This window comes from Sabethes cyaneus, chromosome 3 (genome assembly GCF_943734655.1).
Source record: "Sabethes cyaneus chromosome 3, idSabCyanKW18_F2, whole genome shotgun sequence".
Taxonomy (NCBI): Eukaryota; Metazoa; Arthropoda; class Insecta; order Diptera; family Culicidae; genus Sabethes; species Sabethes cyaneus.
In genome coordinates, this window is record NC_071355.1 from 35,844,347 (window position 1) to 35,867,303 (window position 22,957).

The 22,957-nt window shown below is 41.4% G+C and overlaps 4 protein-coding genes across 9 annotated transcripts in view; 3 read left to right on the forward strand and 1 right to left on the reverse strand.

Moving 5' to 3' along the window:
- The first annotated feature begins 3,412 nt into the window (after window positions 1–3,412).
- LOC128743206 (N-sulphoglucosamine sulphohydrolase) lies at window positions 3,413–5,161 on the forward strand. The gene is made up of 2 exons (XM_053839737.1): window positions 3,413–3,558; window positions 3,627–5,161. The coding sequence occupies exons 1-2, from the start codon at window positions 3,477–3,479 to the stop codon at window positions 5,075–5,077; spliced, it is 1,533 nt and encodes a 510-aa protein (XP_053695712.1). The 5' UTR covers window positions 3,413–3,476; the 3' UTR covers window positions 5,078–5,161.
- Window positions 5,162–5,896: 735 nt separating this feature from the next.
- On the forward strand, window positions 5,897–6,640 carry LOC128739463 (early growth response protein 1-B-like). The gene has a single exon (XM_053834949.1). The coding sequence runs from the start codon at window positions 5,897–5,899 to the stop codon at window positions 6,638–6,640; it is 744 nt and encodes a 247-aa protein (XP_053690924.1).
- Window positions 6,641–12,677: 6,037 nt separating this feature from the next.
- On the forward strand, window positions 12,678–17,600 carry LOC128739464 (uncharacterized). Its single transcript, XM_053834950.1, has 2 exons — window positions 12,678–13,568; window positions 17,511–17,600. The coding sequence occupies exons 1-2, from the start codon at window positions 12,678–12,680 to the stop codon at window positions 17,598–17,600; spliced, it is 981 nt and encodes a 326-aa protein (XP_053690925.1).
- Window positions 17,601–17,768: 168 nt separating this feature from the next.
- LOC128743873 (protein groucho) overlaps window positions 17,769–22,957 on the reverse strand; it is a 464,959-nt gene continuing 459,770 nt past the window's right edge. For all 6 annotated transcript variants that reach the window (XM_053840556.1, XM_053840560.1, XM_053840558.1 and 3 more), the window contains 5 exons: window positions 20,526–20,770; window positions 20,165–20,414; window positions 19,671–20,094; window positions 19,409–19,608; window positions 17,769–19,337 (listed from right to left, as the gene is read on the reverse strand). In XM_053840556.1, coding sequence (XP_053696531.1) covers window positions 19,230–19,337; window positions 19,409–19,608; window positions 19,671–20,094; window positions 20,165–20,414; window positions 20,526–20,770 — 1,227 coding nt within the window. In that variant the 3' untranslated portion in view covers window positions 17,769–19,229. The remainder of the gene's footprint in view (window positions 19,338–19,408; window positions 19,609–19,670; window positions 20,095–20,164; window positions 20,415–20,525; window positions 20,771–22,957) is intronic.

Here is a 22,957-nt window from a genome sequence, read left to right on the forward strand (position 1 = left end):
TTTTATTCAGTAGTTCTTAAAAGAACTGATTGTTTTCTACCAGATAGTAGTAATGCAAATCAAGGAAATTTACATCTAGACAGCAGTTTTTTTCGGGCACCTTCTCCGCTGGAACGACTTCCTTTGACTGGGGCTTTCGGTGCCTTTGCTACGGTTTTCATTGGCTTAGTAGATTTTTGTTCGGGGGCACCATCGCATATTTACTAGTACAGTTTTAATCGGAGCCGCCTTTGCAGCAGTTAGCAAAGATCAATTATTTTCGTCCGTTTTATCAACCTTGAACAAATCGGAAGCGCCTGTTCTTTTTGTTTGGACCAGCTTTTCGACAGCTAATTTCAAAACCTTTTTCACAAATGTGTCCAACCTTGGAACGTCACAATAGAGGTTTTCCGTCAGATCATACCCCTCCTTTTCTTATTTTTTCTCAAAAGTACTCCCAATACGAGTGACAATGGTGCAAAAATATATTTTTTTCGTTGACTCTAGAATTTACTACGATTTTTTAAACAATGCAAATTGCAAGAATGTTGAGTTTCTTTTCACCAAATCACGAATGTTGAGTTTTAAAAAATTCGTTTCGGCTGCACTGTTTATCAAAATTTTCAGATTTTCTGGCAGCATTGCATAATAGTTTTTGACATATGTGTATCAGCGGTAGAGTGAAAAGGATAAAACGAATGAAAAGCTAATGATTACCTTCTTTTTCATTTCGTTTGTTGCTTGCCACAAGAGTAAAGAGTGACACAAATGGTTTCGAAGTGGTGAAAATAGAGGACACTGGTACAAAAAGGCATGTAAGACATCCGAGAAGTGACCGGTTGAAATATACGTATTTTAGTTTTTCATTTTTACAGTAGTTAGAGGCTTTAATAAAGAAAGTTTTATATGGGTATCATTTCTAAGAGTCAAAACCGAACATTTAGTGAAAAAAAAATTTTTGACGGAAAACCTCTATTGTGGCTAGCGGCGATTTACTTCTAACGGCTTGCAGCGAGGATCCATTGATTTTACTGGGTATTGATAGCAGCAAAAACCATATCGTTCGCTGGCGGGCGAGTCGGTTACTTCTTCGGTTTGTTGGCGTCTTGCTTGGTGAATTTGAATGTCTTCGATGCCTTATTCCGAGCAAGCAGCTCAACAATTTTCGCGCGGATTCTATAGAGCGTAAATTAAATACAATCAAAGGTCAGCTTAACCCATAGCTCATCTCGTATATATTTCTGTCATCTGTGCTAGGGAAGCATTGGCGTGGGAAGGCAAAAACATGAAAATAATGAAATAATGAATATACGTCTAATATTTTCTCAATTATTAAACGTCTGTTTGGGAAACATGGAATCTATTGTATTGTTATGTATTTTTTGAAAAATTTCCAATCGATTGATACCAATATCTCTAGAATCTGTTGACGGATGACGGAGTTATAAGCGTGCAAACCATAACCACTTTTCGTTACATGTTCCCTTTTCGTTTTTCTAAAGTGCACCCCAATATAGAAATCAAAGAAGTAGTCCTACTTCAAAAATGTAACCATTGTTCAATTTTGCAGATCAGCTAAAGAGGAACATAATTGAACGGACAAGTTTTATGGATTGTTTATGGATGTTTTATGGATTATGGATAAACCTAGCAATTACCGTTCTATCAGAAGAAACGGAACGAAATTCAGCATGAAATGAATTTGTATTTTCAGCGCCGGTTTGCCGAAATTTCATAGTGAATAAAGCGTAGTTTATCCTTCATTATGCAAACAAGCAATAGCAAAGCAATAACGTTCGTATTCGAAAGCAATTTTTTAAATACTTTTGTATGATTAACACGAAGTCACGATCAAGGTTGCCAGTTATGGCGATAAAATATTACGAACTGTGTTGCCAATTTAATCATTTTTTTACCTTTGGAACGTTTGAAACAGTACCTGAACTGCCCTCGGAATCCATCGATCAAGTAAAAGCACAATATTATCAATTTCCCACCCTTTCGTACGCGATGAATTATAACCGTCGCGGGCGAAACCGTCGCCAGAATCGTCGCGGGGGCAAATATCGTTTATTTTGTCAAGTAAATCAATAGCTTACGTGCTAGACAAGCATAATGTATACTTATAACTTACATACAGCCACAGACAAACAGACATAACTCTTGGAAGAAAAACCAACAAAAATTATCGTAACTCACATTTAGCCTGAACACTAGCGCCATCTATGATCGACATTCCCAAATATCAAATAGCAATATGGGTATCCCTTGAAGTAGCAAGTATTTTTTATGGGAAATTCCCCTTCTCTCGTCAAAAAGCGCCACTTTGACCAAAACGGAGACATTCCCAACTAAGCCTAAATTTGAAATGACGGTTTAATCGGTACGATGAATGGAAAACGAGTGTTATGTCTGTTTGTCTGTGATACAGCCAAGCAGATTCTTTCTGCGACGATTTCAAGCTATCAAAAAAGTAAGCAGCGCGTTTTGTTACCAAAGAAACGGGCAGTATATGGTAAATAAACCTTTGTTTCGTTTCCATTATAGCGATTTTTATATTTTTATTAGCTGCGCGGCAGAAGGGGGAGCTGACGGAGATGGAACCGACATGTAGGGGTACGAGGAACGTGAGTACAAATGTGTTATTCCGCCATAGCTCCTGAACTTCTTGACTGCTCTTCATCAAACGTCGTTTGTTAAAAACATATGTTTTTTTGGCATAAAAGAATCAGCACTGGGGGGTTGACAAAAGAGGGAAACGGTATCTTTCAAGGGAAGGGAAAGATTCAAATGGGTAAAGGGGTGCGTTTCTCTTGCATTCGGAACGATAGCAATTGTACAAGTTGTTTTATTTCTGAAAGTGGGAATAGGGTGGGCATAAAAAAGGGAGTGGTACAAAAACGTAAAAAAGGCTTTGTGTCAAGTTATAGGGATTACCAAGAAAAAGACAGATTTACAAGTGGTTGGGCGACAACGTGAGAGGAACTGACAAAGGGAGTAGACATATTCAAATGAAAAAAAGGGTTTTGTTTCTTGCGTTTTAAGAGTTTTCGATACAAAAACAAATTAACAAGTGGCTGAGTGATAAAGGAGCCCCGAGTAAGATCGGGCAATCATCTAGTACCTATAAAACAAAATAAAATTCATTCAAAAATTCTGATTGAATCAAATTTTGTTTTTTTTTTTATTTTTAGCACCCCGATCAAATAAAACCAAGAATAAAGCGATCTTCTTCACCTTGCGATCGTCGCACTGGTCAATGCAACGTCGTCTGCTTTAAAAAGGCTTTTGTGTTGGATCCACACTTTTGTGCTTCTCTGTGTATAGTAAACAGTAATAATTATCAATTAAAAACAAGTACAGCATCTTCTTATCACCGTACGGTGGCAATTCGGTTACAGCGCGAAAACGCGAAACGTGAAAGGTCAACGAATGAGTACTCAAAAAAGTGAAAGCAGACAATAAACTATAACGCATAATTTCCATTTGTGTGTAAAATGTGGTTCACGGCGGTACCGATCTGCCTGCTCTCGGTTTTAACTGTTAGTTTAGCCCATAAAAACGTTCTACTTCTGCTTGGTAAGTACTCAACCGATTGAGTAAAAGAGTGTGCTTTATGATTGTGATATTTAAATTATTACCGACAGCGGATGATGGTGGATTTGAAATTGGTGCTTATCGCAATCGGATCGTACAAACGCCATTTCTGGACGCGTTGGCAAAGGAAAGTTTAATTTTCAACAATGCCTACACGTCGGTCAGCAGTTGCTCACCTTCGCGGGCTTCCATTCTGACCGGGATGCCGGAGCATCAAAACGGAATGTACGGGCTGCATAATGGAGTGCACAATTTTAATTCACTAAAAACGGCTAGAAGCATTTCGACCTTGCTGAGTGAGAACGGCGTGAGGACCGGTTTGATTGGAAAGAAACATGTCGGCCCGGGTGAGGTGTATAAGTTTGACTACGAACGAACGGAGGAGCAATTTCCGATCAATCAAGTTGGGCGGAATATAACGAAGATAAAATTGCTTGCGCGAGAATTTCTGCTGGAGAGTAAAAATACCGGTAAGCCTTTCTTCTTGATGGTTTCGTTCCATGATCCGCACCGTTGTGGACACATTACACCCCAGTATGGGTCGTTCTGCGAACGTTGGGGATCTGGTGAGGAAGGGATGGGTTTTATTCCGGATTGGCATCCGATCTACTATGTTTGGGATCAGATTATGTTGCCTTACTACATTCCCGATACGGAACCAGCTCGTAGAGATGTGGCTGCTCAATATACGACTATTTCACGCTTAGATCAAGGGGTTGGTTTGATTTTGCAAGAATTAAAAAATGCTGGCTTAGATAATGACACGTTAGTTATCTATACTTCGGATAATGGGCCACCACTGCCTGCAGCTAGGACTAATCTTTACGATCCTGGGATGGCTGAACCCATGTTCATCCAATCTCCAGATCTTAAGAGTCGAAAAAATCAAGTAACTTACTCGATGGCTAGTCACCTGGACCTAGTTCCAACGTTCCTCGACTGGTTCAACATTTCCTATCCGCAGGGTTCCGCAGATAGCAATGCTATTGATAGAAACGTTCAACTCACAGGAAAATCCCTTCTACCTTTACTGTACGTGGAACCTCCGGCTAATCCCGACCAAGCAGTGTACGCCTCCCAGTCATTCCACGAAATTACGATGGCCTATCCTATGCGAGCAATTCGCACGAAACGATTTAAGCTCATACACAATCTCAACTACCAGTTGCCATTCCCAATCGATCAAGACTTTTACGTGTCGCCAACGTTCCAAGATATGCTGAATCGCACGCTAGCCCATCAGGATCTACGCTGGTACAAGACTCTGCAGCAGTACTACCAGCGACCCGAGTGGGAATTGTACGATCTTAAGTTGGATCCAGCGGAAAGGAAAAATCTTATCGGTAAAGCAGTCGCTAAAGAAACGTTTGAGAAGCTTAAAAAGAAACTGTTCCAGTGGCAAACCCTAACGGACGATCCGTTCCGTTGTATGCCCGGTGCCGTATTACTAGACACCGGCGAGTATCGTGATAATGCCACCTGTCTTACGTTAGGGCAGTGAATGGTAGCACGAAGTGCCTAGGTTTGAAAATACTCATGTTTATTTTTAGTGAAAATGTTAAATTGGATTGTTTAGGTGTTGGAATCTCAGAACGTTTATTATCATGTTTAATTATATAATGTTTTAGGAAAAAACTGCCCTAATATACTTATTAGTTTCTGATAGAATACAAAGAAATTTCAGTTGCAGAACAAATACGCAAGTGTTTATTGTCCAAAACAAAGGAAGAAGATTAATCACTTTGTGCTTACTTTGCCTGATGCCTGCATTCTCTGGAGGCGCTTTAGAAAAGATAGCTTTTTTACCATGCGGACAGCGCAGCAATGCATCGTGTCTGTTATGATATTTTTCACCGAAAATCTGTTTTCAACACAACCACGTCACGGATGACAAACGCATGGCAAAACATTGAACGATAACAGCCACACACTTGTTTCACGTCGTTCCAGCAGCAGATCAATCGGTCATTAGCATGTGTGTCCTTTCTTCTTTCTCCGTCGTTTTTTTCCTGCCTACACTGTGGACGGGTGATGATCATCAATAGATCAATCGTTTTGTTCGGTGGGCTTCTGGTTTATACCGCGCCGTGTCCGGCGGCACTGGAGACCACAGACAGTTCTCCCAGAACAGGGCATCTGTGCTGTGCGCATTAGCCGCTCTTATCAGTCGGCCGTCATGAATTCCCGCGCTCGGTATCGATTTCACCCGGCGACTCGTCTGGGTCATTAGGAAATCCAAATCTGCTAGCTGCTGCTGCTGCTGGCGAGGTGTCTAGACTGCAGACTGTTCAGTTCAGTTGCAACTTGGCAGCGGTAAAAAATGGACGGTTTCGACGACTCCACCGAGGACTTCCTCTCCAATGGATTCTACCAATTCTACACCGAGTTCCACGAGGATCTGTTCGATGTCCTTCAACGGGACGAGCCGACGTTCGAAAGTTCACCTGCAATTACTCCTTCGGAGTTTATTGACACCAAACAAAGCCAGGATCTCCCGGTCAGCGACATCAACCTCGAAGCCAACGTGGAGAATTTCATCCTAGAATATAGCTGCCTGAATTTCAGTGAAATCTGGGACAAGGACTTCAAATTTCCAGAGAAAACCTTTCTCTGCGATGACTCGTGCGATGCATTGCTCAGACAAAACACCAACCAGCCGTCGGCTGCTCCATTCGGCGACGACAGTAATCCTTCGGATGGAAACGACCTGCCATCCAGTTTCGTCTGCCCGTTCGAAACGTGTCGCAAAGTGTACGCCAAACCGGTACACCTGAAGGCCCACCTGCGAAGACACGTTGGCGATAAACCGTACCACTGTAAATGGGCCGGTTGCAAGTGGCGGTTTTCACGTTCCGACGAGCTGGCGCGGCACTTTCGGTCGCATTCCGGCGTACGGCCGTACAAGTGCGACTTCTGTCCGAAGTGTTTCTCACGGTCCGATCATCTCGCAAAACATCGGAAGGTGCACGAGCGAAAGTTTGCCGCCGGAAAGTGCAAAGGTGTTTGGGTCAGCTTGCCACGTGGCAAGCCTGGGAGGAAGCCGAAGGCTTCCAGTAAATGTTAATTGAAAAGTGTTAATACTATAAAGTGAATTACATTACAATATGTGCTGTTTAGTAGTTATTTCTGAAATAAAGTTATTTTGTATGACGATCGAAAATATTTTTATTTACCATATTCTGTTAGTACCATATTCTAAACACTTACGCAAGGCTAAATTTACTAAATTAAAAAAAAGGGTTTCAATCGTTTATAACTGATAGTCTTCATTGCCATTTCATTTATCGAATATCTGAAGTTAGATTGGTTTTAAAATAAATGGAAAACATCAAAAACTAATTTCTTGAATATCGGGTTTAGGTTCCTTATTATGGACACTTTTAGTAAGATGGTTCCTAATATTAGACAAAAATGTTCCTAATTATGGACAGTAAAAACATTGTATATTTGAAACAAAAATTATATATCTATATCAAATTTGTTACAAAATTTATCTAAGTAACACTTTTGCGGTTTTATTGGCCTTTTTAATTGCTCTTATAGCTTTCCTCGTTTCTTTGTTTTTCTCCTTAACTAGCCTCTCTGCCTCAAGTTGTGCGTAGTACTTCTGGTACTCTACCGCCACTACCGGAGGACGACTACGGACTACGATTTTTAATGTACGCCGGCGCGTGATCTCCGTCTTCGTTGGAATATGGAATGCTTTATCGAAAAAGTCATTTTAAGCTTCAGTTAAAATTTGATGGCCTAGTTGTAGTTAATAGTGCCAAATTCGGCCAAAACAGTGTCGAGTCTTTGTGAGATAATAAGAAAAGCCAGTTTTTGAAGCACTCGTCTTTGTAAATTTGTCTCGTGACGGTCACTGGGGTGATGAACTGCAGACTCATTTTACCAAATCCGCAAATCACTTGCCAGATAAGGAATGTTTAGTAAATTTTAATAGCTTCTTCTTCCGTACTCTCGGGAACTGCAACCTTAGGGTGGCAATATCGTATTCCTGTTCCGGTATCTGGTGTCGGCCTCGATATAGGTTTCATCATCCATCACCATGCAAAACGATTTTGTGAGCCACTTCCTTTTCAGCTTCTTTGCGCGAGTTTTGGCCACCATATACTGTTTGTCACTCCAGTTCAATACCTTCTGAAGCTTTCGCCGTCAAACACCGAGAGTGAGATGTGAACAATGTGTACCAATGCGCACGTAGTCTATTAGATAGTGATTCTCAAACGAACTGTGTGCCCGAATCACTTTATCAGGAACTAGTCCTTAAACGTACTCGAATTAAACCGAAAATGTGCACTACATACAAAGTAAATATCGCCTTAACATCACGATTTGGAAGTGATTTAATATATGAGTAAAGATTTAATATATCCCACGGAGTCGATCTCATAGTTGTACCGGAATTGTTTAATAATCTACCTGAGTTCCAAAACTTAACTGTTATAGACGGATGTCCTATTTTACAGAAAACCATTTTAGGATATGTGGTGTCTGGATTAGCAAGTTCTCTTTCAAGCGATGAATATGGTGGTGTGTCAGGTCGCTTCTGATGATGTCCGAGCGAATGTGGGAAGTCGACCATTTCGACGTAGCGCGAGCGCTGACGCAGCACGAGCAATATAAATATACCTACAAGATCATTTAAAGCGAAAGAACAACGAGCTGCGTTCTCGTCAGGCTTTTCGCCGAACCAGACACACAACAACCAAAACTCGAGATGTTTCGGCAAACCTGGATGCATCCTGGAGATCGGATAGTCCTGTCAATTCAGATCCGTCGCTACCGTTAAAATATTATCATCTGAAGATTGCCGAAAATGATAGGAATCGATGTCCACTAGCCACACACACTCTCTCTCTCTCTCCTTTTTGTCAATATTTTTTGTTTTGTTTATGCTTGCTTGCCCAGTTTTGCTTAAAATGGCGTCGAAACAAGAAGCATTTCGAGAGCGCGTTTTACACTTCTACGAACTGCCACAGAAATCTCGGCAAAAAGGTTACGGTACCATATTTAAAAACTGAATATGTTGCGGCTTGGACTGTTTGACCATGTCCTAAGATGTCCAACAACTATTCGCAAGCAAGGTAGTGGAAGACCAGCCAAAATTATGGACGCAGAAAGACATCGTTCTCTTTCTCGTGTCTTCACCAACACCAACCTCTGGTTTGGCTATCAATTAAGATGTGCACCAGACGATAGTTTGAAGAAAATTTTGATCACGTTTCTAGAAAAGTTATGCAGATGGACAATATGTGTTTTGCCGGATAGAGCGTGATGATGCTGCGCCAGAAAAACACAATCGTTCCTGAATCCCCCTTTGATCCCTTTTGTTCCCAAAAACCACATCCCGACAAATCGGCCTCAGTGTCAATCAATTGAAGATTTCTTCGGAATTTTGAGTTTCTTGGTATTCAAAAATAACTGAAGACTGGAGAGCCACAAATTGCAAACAGTTGACTGGTAGAATGCATTCGCATAGTTGACATGACGGCCGTACAACGCTTCTGTTCCGACATCAAACAAAAGTTTCGCCGAACAGCCAATTACGGACCGTTTTCAAATGTCCACTAATTTTTTTCCAACAATGGACAATGCATCTTTAATTTCAGTAAGTCAGATCTTCTGCAAATACCTTTGTCTTTGTTGGACAGCTTGAGAAATGAATTACAAAATGTTAGTTGCCACCCGTTAGGGTTGGACAAGGTGCCATTGTGCCCCACCTTGCATGAGAACGCCTCGTACTGAGCCTCGTTGAGATGGACATGCATCTTGGAATCCCCTACGCCTAAGTGCGCCCAGACGTTTTCGTGGCTGAGTCGGTCAAACGTCTTTTCAGAGTCAACCAACACCAGCAGAAGAAAGTTCTGAGATTCGTTGATTTGCTCCAATATATTGCGGAGCGTTGTGATATGGTCTACACATGATCGGCCATCACTTTGTGAGTAATACAGAGTAAGGTGGTGCCACATCAGTTACCGCTTTCAGTTAGGTCTCCTTTTTTAGGATCTTTGACCAATATGCCTTGTATCCAGCCCAAAAGTTGCGGTTTTCCAGATATTGTTGAATAGCTGATGCACCTTTTGGACTGACAAAGGTGGGTCAGTTCTGAGCATCACGGCTGAAATGCAGTCTTTCCCTGGCGCTCCGTTGGATTTCACACTTTTGATTGCTACTTGAATTTTATCCAGTGATGGCGCCTTAGAGTTGACGCGATTAATGCGACGACCTATTAGCACCACGCGTTGCTGGTTTTCGATATTTTCACAAATTTCAGCCAAGATCCACTCCTTTCGCCTGCTGCGGAATTTACCGAGCGTTCCGTCAGTGGTCGTGATGAAGACGTTCTTGATGGCGGTCCCCATCCATCGCTCTTCGAAATTTTCACCAGGCAGCAGCTCCGAGATTCCGGATTCAAGTTGATCGACAAAAGCCCTTTTCACCTTGGGATGCTCCAATTGGTGGACGTCGATGGTCATGTGTTACCCGTAAACGTATCTCAGCGATAACCAGGTGAAGGTCGGATGCAATATCAGCGCAGCGCTTGTAGCGTACATCAAGAAGACTTTTTACACCTTCGGCTGTTGCAGAGAGATGTGATCAATTTGGTTTTCTATTCGGCCATCGTGGGAAATCCACTTGACCTTATGTGCTAGTATCGATCCACCAATGATGATGTTGCTATAATTATCACAGAGAGCTATGAACAGTTCACCGTTTTCGCTAATCTCTCCTAAGCTATGGCATCCCACGACGTATTCAAACTTAGCTTTTCTTGCAAGTTGAGTCAGCTTGCCCTACTGGGCAAGGCAAGGGTCCGTATATTCCATGTTCCTCTTCGTATTCGTGTTTTCATTCTGCAGGTCATTGCCAATAATCCAGACCAATTTCTGTTTTCATTTTCTATTACGTTTTTAATTTTCGGTTAATTTAACAGTAGGTTGATAGCCAATGGTTCTTATCCCGTTGACGCACAGTGGAACGGTTTCAAAAAAGGCGGGCATCAGGTTAGGCTTAGAAACTACTAAGTTTTCTACATTGATGTCTTCACAAAAGTTTCTTGCTTTTCGAAGTACTTTTTTGTTCTATCAAAAAATGTGCATTAAGGGGGTGGATCAAAAATTAATCAATTCAACTTTTTTATTTAAAGCCAAAAATAAAAAATGCCTAAAAAAGTTGTACAATATATTATTTAAGGAGTTTTTGACGAAGGAAGAAAACCTTTTTTCAGCTCTTAAACATCGAAATCTGGTGATTTTGTCAAGCTTCGAGCTTGTTAGTAGCTGCTTTTAAAGCTGCAATGCAACCTTTATGCAGCAAAAAAAAATCTATTTTTAAATTTAAAAAAATGGAACGCGTCATTTTTATTTTGCCGTGAACGCGATATTTTTAATTTCGAATAACTTTAATACGTGTAAGTAAGCTAGCTACTTAAAAATGCATGTCTTTTTTCCGTGAATTGAACCCGCCATCTTTTGATTCATAAGCACTCACCGTATGATCCGCTCCATTTGCATCTGCAGAACAGACAGTGAGAATATCTTTACACCTGAAGCCTAGCCCGCCTAGCGTGAAGCAGTCGATAATGCGAAATTCTATGATCTGACAGTATGTGTGCTTTGAGCCGAAAGAAAACTTGATAGAAGTTTGTAAACCCACTTTAACACCCTTAAGCAGCCTTAAAGTAGTTTGAAAGCTGTGAGCCTAACGAAAGCTTCCATTCTACATTTTAACACCTTTAAGCAGCCGTAAACCGTTTAAAGTTTATGGCTGTTTAGAAGCAGATTGTTTAGCAGAAAAATCCGCTATTAACCCATTAAGACTTTTAAATGTCTTGGACACTTTACTTTTTGTTCTTACAAAGTATAAAAATTACCTTTTTGCCGACCGGTTTCGGGTAAGTAGTTACCCATCTACGGGGCCGAGTCCAACTAATTATGTTGATGAGAGCAGCAGCTACATACTTAACTTTGTTAAGCCGAAGAGCGGCGATACTATTGGAGCATCATCCTCGTTCATCAGTGGCCGCTCAGCTGTGAGGATGTGTAATGACTCCCACGCATTCAAATGTGATGATTTTCGTACATTTTTTAAAAGTTTAGCACTATTCCAGTTTATCACATGTTCACTGCTAATGGCATGCATTGCCACACTGGAGTCATTAGTACGTTTATTTTCGGTTGCTGCTTTATGTTCTTTCACGCGGACTTTATTTTTTCGACGAGTTTGGCCAATATATATCGCCGGGCAATCTTGACACTCGATTTGATAAATTCCCGATTTTTCTTCGGCGGGGACTTTATCTTTCGTGTTACAAAGTAAATCCCGTAGTGTATTATTGCTCTTGTACACTACGTGATACCCATGTCGTTTAAGGCGTTGCTTAATCGGATTGGTGGCTTTCGGGTAGAATGGCATGCTGATTCGCTGTACATCATCTTTCTGCGGTTGTAACGTAGTGACATTTTTCCTGTGTCTCTTGCGCTCATGCAGACGAATTATTTTATCGACAAAATTATTGTCGAAACCGTTGATTCTAGCAGCTTCGTATATTTTATCCCTTTCCGTTACAAAGTCCTCTTTCTCCATCGGTATGCTGACAAGGCGGTGTGCCATTGCATGGAAAGCCGCTTGTTGTTGCGCGCCGTAATGGTTTGAATCCGACGTTATGTAGCGGTCCGTGGATGTGGGTTTTCGGTATATGCCGAACTTAAGCGTATTGTCCTCTTTTTTAGTTATTATCAGATCTAGGAAGGGTATTTTTCCATCCACTTCTTTTTCGACCGTGAACTTTATTGTAGGATGTCGGGAATTTAATAATTCGAGCGTTTGTGAAAGGTGTCGTTCTTTCACGATAGCGAAAACATCATCTACATAACGCTTCCATACTCTCGGAAAGTATTTTTCTTTTTGTAATGCCGCCTCAAAGTCACTCATAAATGATTCCGCCAAGAGTGGAGAGATTTTATTACCCATACTAAGGCCAAATGTTTGTTTGTAAAATTTTTGTCTGAACGTAAAGAAATTCTGGTTCATGCATTGCTCAACTATTGAAACATAGGCTTCAGCCATAATTTTACAAACAAACATTTGGCCTTAGTATGGGTAATAAAATCTCTCCACTCTTGGCGGAATCATTTATGAGTGACTTTGAGGCGGCATTACAAAAAGAAAAATACTTTCCGAGAGTATGGAAGCGTTATGTAGATGATGTTTTCGCTATCGTGAAAGAACGACACCTTTCACAAACGCTCGAATTATTAAATTCCCGACATCCTACAATAAAGTTCACGGTCGAAAAAGAAGTGGATGGAAAAATACCCTTCCTAGATCTGATAATAACTAAAAAAGAGGACAATACGCTTAAGTTCGGCATATACCGAAAACCCACATCCACGGACCGCTACATAACGTCGGATTCAAACCATTACGGCGCGCAACAACAAGCGGCTTTCCATGCAATGGCACACCGCCTTGTCAGCATACCGATGGAGAAAGAGGACTTTGTAACGGAAAGGGATAAAATATACGAAGCTGCTAGAATCAACGGTTTCGACAATAATTTTGTCGATAAAATAATTCGTCTGCATGAGCGCAAGAGACACAGGAAAAATGTCACTACGTTACAACCGCAGAAAGATGATGTACAGCGAATCAGCATGCCATTCTACCCGAAAGCCACCAATCCGATTAAGCAACGCCTTAAACGACATGGGTATCACGTAGTGTACAAGAGCAATAATACACTACGGGATTTACTTTGTAACACGAAAGATAAAGTCCCCGCCGAAGAAAAATCGGGAATTTATCAAATCGAGTGTCAAGATTGCCCGGCGATATATATTGGCCAAACTCGTCGAAAAAATAAAGTCCGCGTGAAAGAACATAAAGCAGCAACCGAAAATAAACGTACTAATGACTCCAGTGTGGCAATGCATGCCATTAGCAGTGAACATGTGATAAACTGGAATAGTGCTAAACTTTTAAAAAATGTACGAAAATCATCACATTTGAATGCGTGGGAGTCATTACACATCCTCACAGCTGAGCGGCCACTGATGAACGAGGATGATGCTCCAATAGTATCGCCGCTCTTCGGCTTAACAAAGTTAAGTATGTAGCTGCTGCTCTCATCAACATAATTAGTTGGACTCGGCCCCGTAGATGGGTAACTACTTACCCGAAACCGGTCGGCAAAAAGGTAATTTTTATACTTTGTAAGAACAAAAAGTAAAGTGTCCAAGACATTTAAGAGTCATTCTAGTTCTTACGTTAGCACGACTACGTAATTGAAGTTAACCCATTAAGCCCCAGACTTTTCCCAGCAGGGATAGAAATTTGAAACTTTCAGGAAAATTCTCTTTTAGGTCAACTAAGAAAAAACCACTGACATGTATTTTTAATTTTGACCCTGTGTCCCGCAACGCTACGTTGCGAAAACGCAACGCTTGGCATTAAGGGTATACCGTTTTTGCATACCTGCATTATTATGCATATAAATGCTTCATACTTTTTTACCGTTAAATCAAATTTGGAATTTTTTTCTGTGATTTTGAGTATTAATAAAGATTAAATGAACGGCTTAGAGTATTACATGTTATGTTTTATGATAAATATCAAAACATTTGGGTTGGAGACCATCTTTGCACTAGACGCATAGTATGCAGTTTGAATGCTAAATGCATGTCATCGCAGATGATTAAATGCCTACCAACACGTTCCGGAAAAATTGTAACATTAAATTTGGGTCCATGAAACTGTCGTTGCCATCACTCAATTCCCCCAGATATTCCGGAGGCTTATACTTAACAATTTAACACTTTAAATACTTTAAAGTATACTTTAAAGGGGGGTACTTTAACAATTTTATTACGCTCTTATCACAACGGCTTCTCCATCTGCCATCAGTGTTTGAAGCAGCGAATTCTATGTTATGTAAACTTTTATAATGTTTCCGGGATGTTTTAAATAAGCGAAAGATAAGATTTACATTCATTTGTTTACTAAAAAGCAACGACATCAAATGAAACACCGCAGCGAACGAACGAAAACAAACGTTCCCGTTGCAAATTTTGAATATCGTTACTTCCTAGCGTTGCGTTTTCGCAACGCAAAGCTTCAAACCTATCTGAAAATTACCAAAATAATCAAAATTATGAAACAAAGTTTTTTTTGGCAAGCAACCGATTCTTACTAACACTGATTAATAGGTCAGGCGTTAATAGAGTAAAATCTAGTTTTATGAGCATTTTTCCTTAACTGTCTGAAAAATAGCAAAACCTGTTGTTTTGTCACAGCTGTAATTATGTTACATGTAACATCTGACCTTTGAGCAAAAACAGGTTGATTAGATTTTTTCCAATCTTTCTTTGTTTCTCAGGGTCCAAGTTGATATTTTCAACCTGGTCTTCTCTAGAAACGAATGAAAGTGCGTTGCGTTTTCGCAACGCTGGGAGGAAATGGGTTAAGCTTGTTTATCCAGCTTTTGAGCGAGAACTGGTTCGAAAAACTTAAAGTAGCTCATACATCGCTTATTTAAACATCATGTAAGCTTTATGCAGCTTTGATTGCCTTAAACCAACCCTTAAACAGCCATTGCTATTGCAATTCAGCTACCGTTGTTACTTCTTAGTGACGTTAACACGATATTTTTGGGTGTAGTTTCGGAATAGATGACATGTTTTTATTTGAGTTCCATATCTTGCTCTGTAAGTAATAAGGAACACTGTGAGCCTAATTTGGCGCAAAATATTTTCGTTCAGAAATATGCTCAAAATCTTTTAGAGTTCAAATAAGGGCTACAATATATTAATAACACTTATATATTAATAGTATTCGATAATATTATAACAATACACCTAATTGTTCAAAAGCAATTTAAAAAAACCAAAAACAAAAATAGGAATACGGGGGCCCTATTCTCACAGTCACCTCACTCACCTAACTTCTCTCACGCGCCCTATTCTGGCATTCACCCTCTCCTCACCTAATAGCTCCAATTTGATTTGTACAGTCACCCATGTGAGCGGAGTCACCTAGGTGACTCTGAGAATCGCAAATCGTGCTGTCACCTAAAAAATTTAGGTGAGGTGACTGTGAGTATATGGCCCCGGATCAATCGGCATGGGACAGGGCAAAGAACAAGGAAACGATTAATGGATAACGATTGGAAACTTGGTAGCTGGAATGTCCGAACTCTTCATGAATCGGCACGAGCTGACTTGCTTGCACAGAAGTTACATAATCTCGGAGTGAAGATCGCTGCTATTCAGGAAGGTGGCCAAATATCGGAGAAAGGGAGTTCCGTGAGTAGACCCTTGTTCAGTATTAAATAATGTAGGCAAGCCTTCAGTAGTTAATGGGTCAAGAACCGAAGCAATCTCTCTTAAAAGTGATAACCTCTCTTGATCGATTAACAGAAATAGTGATAACGGCGATGAGTGCCGCTGCTTTACCTAGTTATCTAATATCAGCTTGATCAGTTTTAGACAGTTATCTCTCGCACACCGACCATGCCACATCAGAACAAAATACAGTCCACTCTATACATAAGCCTATCGTGCTTTGCCAACTATTAAAAGTGCAGTGTTCAAATTACTATGTCTTTTCTTTGGCGCGTTGCGCCTTTCCGAAAGTAACCCGCGAATTCGCCGACCAATGTTCAGTGAAAAGTACAAACAACCCTATTGCAGGTCCTACATTCAATTACTACATCCACACATCTACAGTGGCGGTAAAAAGGCAGAACATGGAGTCAGTTTCGTAGTGTTGGGAAAGTAAAAGCAACGAGTTATTTGGAGGCCCTTAGATGACCGCATATGTGTTTTGAGAACTAAGGGCAAATTTTTCAACTACAACCTAATTAACGTATACGTGCCAAGAAATGATAAATCCGATGATGCTAAGGACAAGTTCTACGTTACACTCGAGAGGATCTATGGAGAATGCCAAAACTTGACGTGAAAATCATCATCGAAGAGCATATCGGGAGGGAGAAATTCTTGCGTTTCTCATTAGAAGACAGCTTTCATCTGTCGATCCATGATAGCGATCTGAGGCTTATAAATTTCACCGCGGGCAGAGGAATGGCCATCTTTAGCACCCACGTTTCACGTCTGAACATACGTAAACACATCTGGAAGCATCCAAATGGGGACTCTAGCTCTCAGAACGAAGACTGCTTGATTGACGCTCGACACTTTTCAGATGTCTACGGTGCACGTTTTTTTCAGGGACCACATGACTCTGACCACTATCTCGTCGTGTGTAAGATTTGCGCAAGGTTGTCGAACGGGACGAAGGCTTGCCTCAAAAGAACACTACATCTAGAGGTTAACGGCAGATGGCGTAGCAGCGGAATACACCAAAAAGCTTGATCAACGAATCGCAGAAAAAAGATAAAAGGAATCTCGCCGGCGCAGAGGAGCGATACGCCAGCAACAACACACGGAGTTTCTACAAAACGGTGAGATGCAGGAATCTTGCCATGCCTGTGATGTGCGACGTGCAACCTGCTTATTGACAAAACGGCGGTAGCAGCCAGGTGAAAGGAGCACTTCCAGATACTGTTGAATGGAGAGGTAAACGCGGAGATCAGCAGGGACAGAATAAGAATTGTAAGCGATAACCAAGCTGTGGAGCCATTAACACAGAAGGAGGTTAAGAAGGCAATCAGTGAGCTGAAAAGCGGCAAGGCTGCTGGGAAGTACGGTATCCTGGCAGAACTTCTAAAAGCGGGGAGCGAGCGGCTGTACGAAGAAATCCACCGGACCATTGTCAGGATCTTGTAGGAAGAGCAAACGCTATTGGAATGGTTCGATGGCCTTATTTGCCCTATTTTCAAATAAGGACATGGACTCGAGTATAAAAACTATCGAGACATTACATCGGCTCGATTTTGTCTATAAGGTGCTTTGACGTATCCTGTTCTGTAGACTGAAACCGTTAGCGGAGTCCTTCGTAAGGCGGTGTTCGAGCGAAATGGAAAGCGGCAGCCCAGCACCAATAGTACTGGAGGACAATAATTCGCTCGGCACAGGATCGATCGTTCGGTGCTTAGATAATGAATAAAAGTGCGAAATGAAACCAATAATAAATACAAGTGGTATTATTTCGGCCTAAAGAACCAAACGCCGGTTTTAATCTTTTCATGTCTAAAAATATTTATTTATAATATTTATATTGAACTTTCCAGTGTTGCTGGGTTTTATGCGCAGATTTTTCTTCTCACATTTGTAATGGTTTGCTGTGTGCCTTAGTTTTTGCTAGCTGCTAGAGAATGAAAATTTTTCCTTTCCATCCATCCTGGTATTCTACCAGGTTGGGTTGGTTGGTTGGTTCGTTCAGTTTTTCGAACTAATCGAACTTCGTTCCGCCATTGAGCTGTTTTTTTTTCGCACGGTTTTGCGTTGTCGCCCCCGTTCAATTTTTGTGTGCCACTGAATAAATAGCCGCGGTAACTATTCATTTCAAATGTGTACACTTTGATGATGATCTCTCTCTTTCTGTCTCTTTTTTTCTCATTCTCCACGCTGCTGTTGGCCGTTCATCCGCTTCCGTTCTAATCTTTATAAGGGGGATAGCAAGCAATAATAATTGTGGCTGAGGAAAAATTTTGCGCTTTCATATTCCTCGGTCCGGTCGCTCTCGTTCGGTAATTATACATAGATTTCTAAAGGATGATGAAAAATGTTTTTATATCTTTTCAAAGTAGAACAAACGGACACCGATTTTTTTTTGTTTCGTTATCTTTCTTTTGCTATTCCACTGGTACAAGGAGGTTTGAAAAGAAAAAACAATTAGATGTACATCTCGAATTGTGTGTGAGTGTGTGTTTGTTTGAGTTCTGTGTTTGTGTGTTTGTTTTCTTCGCTTTTTACAGTCAAAACTTTTCGTTTGAGATTTTTTTTTTGTTCACTTGAAACCTCTAGAGATCTCTGCACGTTTTCGTTTTTTTCTGGGTTTTTTTTTCCTGATCTTAATCATATAATTAACATTACGAGTTGCTCAAATACTGTACAATACTCTTCATTTTCATTTTATTTACGGTAATCAATCACTAAAGTTTTCTGTTTGATAATTAAGTTAATGTTTTTTTTTTGTGTCGTTCTCTTCCGGGTTTCTTTGCTATACGAGCTACAATTAATTCTTTGATTTGTTTGTGTTTAAATGTCTGCTTTAAGTTACTTAAACCGTACATCGTACTAATCGCTCAACAATTGTAGCCTTTTGTGGTGAAGTTGTTTGCTTGCGGCAGCGCACGTTTGGCCTGGTGCGAGTGCAATTCGTGGTGTCACTACTAGCAGAGCCTACTACGAGTAAAGAAGATTCTAACTCTTGCGTAATGTTGACGTGAGTTTTGTTAATCGCTCTGGTTGTTTTTGTTCCAAGCATGAACTAAATTAATTGTAAAACTGATACAGTTGGTAAAATTAACTATTAATCCTGCTGCCAATTTTGTGTTAGGTCACTTTCATTATTTTTTTTTTTTCGTTTTAGCTGGTAATGCATAAATTTAACCATTTTCGAAAAATGGATCGAAAACGATGCGAGAAGGAGTGGAAACTGAAAGACGGCAATGCGCTAGCAAAGATGATATCGATGGAGCTAATGAAGTTTGGTGGAACATCAGGCGTCCCCTTTTCCGGTTTTCTTTAATACATAACCTCATAGACGGTGGCTTTTTTGTCACCGGAACCGGTGACGATGTACTTATCATCGGTCGAAATATCACAACTAAGTACTGATGAGGTCTCTTTGGACTAAAATTTGGCCAAAAAATATGAAAAAGATTAGCTTTAATGTGGACGCATGGTGCCACTGGAACACTTACCTGAAATATGCTTGCACCGTACGGGGTGCGCCACGCATTCAGCAGATTATCTTTGCCAGTCGAAACGAACCATTTGCCGCAGGCGGCAAATCGCAACGAGAGGACGCAACTTTCGTGCAAATGCAGCTGGTACTTGTCTTGTTTGGTGGCGTGCAGCACCTCAACATGCGAGTTCTCCATTCCGACGGCAAGCCAGTCGCCTACAAAAGAAAAAGCATTAGTGGATTCATCCAACACTTCACAATCGGAAATTCGCTCTCACCAGTTGGGCAGTACCCGAGCGAGAAGATTTGCGAGCTGAAATCGTGCTGCTGCAGCTGTCGGCCCTCTCGCAGATCCCACGATCGTACGGTGTTATCCAGACCGCCGGTCCACAGCCGGACTCCGTCCGGGCTTATATCGATGCAGGACGCACCGTCCGTGTGGCCCTGGAACTGCCGGACCAGCGTTTGGTTGTGCAAGTCCCACACGGCAATGTTGCCGTCGCTGCAGCACGAGAAGCAAACCTTCGAGTCGGGGCTGATGGCCAGCGCGTAGCATGCCGGCGCTGCCGACGTTAGTTCGGCCTTGATGCGCGGAGTCGGACTCGCCAGATCCCAGATGGAGAGATTCGATGCTTCGCCGCCGACGATTAGCGTTCGGCCATCCGGCAGCAGTTTCACCGATCGAATGTAGTTGTCTCGCTGCTGCAAAACGGAACAATAAACCAGTTGATTACAACGAACATTGTCAAACAAAAATTTAACCTAAACTTACCAAGCAATCCAACTGGCTGACGACATTTTTACTGCCCGGCTGCGAGATGTCCCAGACTTTGACGCAACCCTTGCCGCCGGTGTACACGTATTTGGTTGGGTTGGAGATGGTAACCGCACAGACGACTTCCCCGTGCGAGAGAGTGTTGATTTGGCGGGCGTGTCGCGGAATTCCCGGACCGGTTAGCGCATCGGCAGGAAACGGCACCGGCTGGGGTCCACCTTCGCCGTTCATATGGAATGAATAGGCACTAAAGTTGAGTTGAAAGGAAAGAGAAAAACAAAAGAACACAACCGAAGGTTAATTTTGAAATGGCAGTATCACGCGAATGGGAATGCGTCGCGGAACGAATGGTACTCACGGTTTACCACTCGAGACGGGCAGCGGGATTCCGTTGGTTCGTAGCTGAGCGTGCGGATCGAATGGCATTGGCGGCCGACCGTACGGGTCAGGCGGAGGCCGTGCGTACGGATCCGATGGTCGTTGATATGGTGAAGCCGGATAGCCGGCGGCTGTGGGAGGTACTACTGCTTTCGGGACGCCCGGTGTGGACGAGTTTGGCGTTGGGACACGCGCCTTCGTGCCGGGAGTGCCCGGTTTGTCGAGCTGAAAGAGAAAAGAAAACAAGAGCAGTTGAAGAGACGTTCCATCGCACATGATGACAAGAAACTAAATTTTCGAGTCAAGCTTTTTCGTTCCAGTTACAAAAGTATGAAAGTCTATGCCTAAATGCACCAACTAGATTTCACGTAGAACTACAATTGCTACAGGTACATTTTGCAAATATTCAGCAGTTTGTTACGCAAATTTTTAAGTGACTGTATTATAATAAGTATTCTAAAAAATCATCTTATATATAAAAATGAATTTCTGTCTGTCTGTCTGTAGGGATGTTCCTTATAGAATCAAAAACTATTGAACCAATCGGCGTCAAAATTTGCATGTAGAGGTTTTTGGGGCCAGGAAAGGTTTTAGTGATGGTTAGGGACCCTTCCCCCACTAAGAGGGGTGGTTCCCATACAAATGAAACACAAATTTCTGCATAACTCGAGAACTAATCAAGCAAATAGAACAAAATTGGGCATGTGGGTGTTTTCGGTGACAAGAATTTATTATATTGTAAATTGAGACTTCTCCCCACTTTAGAAGGGGAATTATGGCTCCTCTCTCCTTTAAGAGGGGGGGGGGGGGAGGGGGGTCTTCCACACAAATAAAATACAAATTTCCTCATAATTCGATAACTAATTAAGTAAATGGAACCATATTTGGCATGTGGGTGTTTTTGTAGGCAAGAATATTTTCTATGGTGAATTAGGACCCCTCCCCACTTTAAGAGAGGGGCTCCTATACAAACGAAATACAAATTTCCTCGTAACTCGAGTACTAATCAAGTAAATGGAACCAAATTTGGCATGTGAGAGATTTTGGAGTCTTGAATACAAATGGACTCTCATACAAATAAAATAGATTTTTTTGCGAAACTTAAAAGCTAATCGAACTCGAAAAATTCGAGACTCTTCCATAAAACATTAGTCAATAACAAGACCACAAAAACTATCTATAGTAACACTAGATCATTCAGAACGAGACGGCCGCGAGTGTTGCCGGCGACCCGCCGTCGGAAGCGCCGCCCACTGGGGGGAGGCAACTCTCCGCAGAAATCACTACTGTCTAGGTTTATTTGTTTTCCTAGGTCTACCTGGGTTTCCTGGAACGAGCGACAGCGAGTAAGGAGGTACTTTCCACAAAAAAGTTTTCCGTGAAATGGTACATTCCGCTTAAGGTTTTTCGCAAAATGATATTCGGCGAAATGTTGTACAATCATGGCGAATATTACTATCCGCTTTCTGGCTATGCAATGAGGGGACAGGGGAGTTGTTTTCTACTTTACTGTGAGGAAAAATTGCAAATTTATATATTAAACTACGCATTCCTGGTAACTAATAAGCATTAACATAAGCAGCAAATCAGCGTATCTGGAATTTTATACTGCACGTTATTGTATATTAGCTTTTTGACTGCATAGGTGTTGTAAATTGGCATCCAACATTGTATTCAAATTCTTCGTGTCGGTAATTAGCTGTAAATTAGCATTGTAAGCACTATAAGAAGGTTATCAGTAAAGTAGCTGTATATTTTGCCAAAATAGCGTTTAAGTAGCATTTAAGGCGACTTAAATGCTTATTGGCCTACATTTGAATAGCATTGGTGGGGTTTGAAATGGGGAAGGCAAATGAGGAGCGTCCAATATAGCTCTAGCTATCCCAAGCCCCTACCTAGCGCCTCCACGTGGCCATACCCGGTAATGCTCTATTGAGTAGCCAAGCTAGGAGGTGCGATACTGTGTGGTTCCCGGCTGCCTGATCTTATAATCGAGGTTTTGGGCAGACGGTGGAGTCACACGATCTGGTAAGCATAATAAAAGTTATTTTAATTATTTTTTTCGTTTTAGCTTATGAAGCATTTACTGCTTTATAGTGAAAACTTTGGCCAATACGAGTGTTAATACTGCACATGGATTTTGGATACCAGAAGAAAAATTAAATTAATTATTAGAAGCATTTATGGAAACTAAAAGGACGCAACTCTATTCCATTCGAAGGACTGCTGGTGAGATTGTTCTATTTTTACCCATATATACCACATTTCATAAATAAACTAGAATCGGGAAGAGGGAGGGACCATCAGAGCACTTGTTTGAAGCGGTGGGCCTAGGGAGCGTGAAACAGTCAACTTTCTAGGGTTAATCTTGGCCCGATTAACAACACATCGTGGATAATGAGCGGGCTCTTC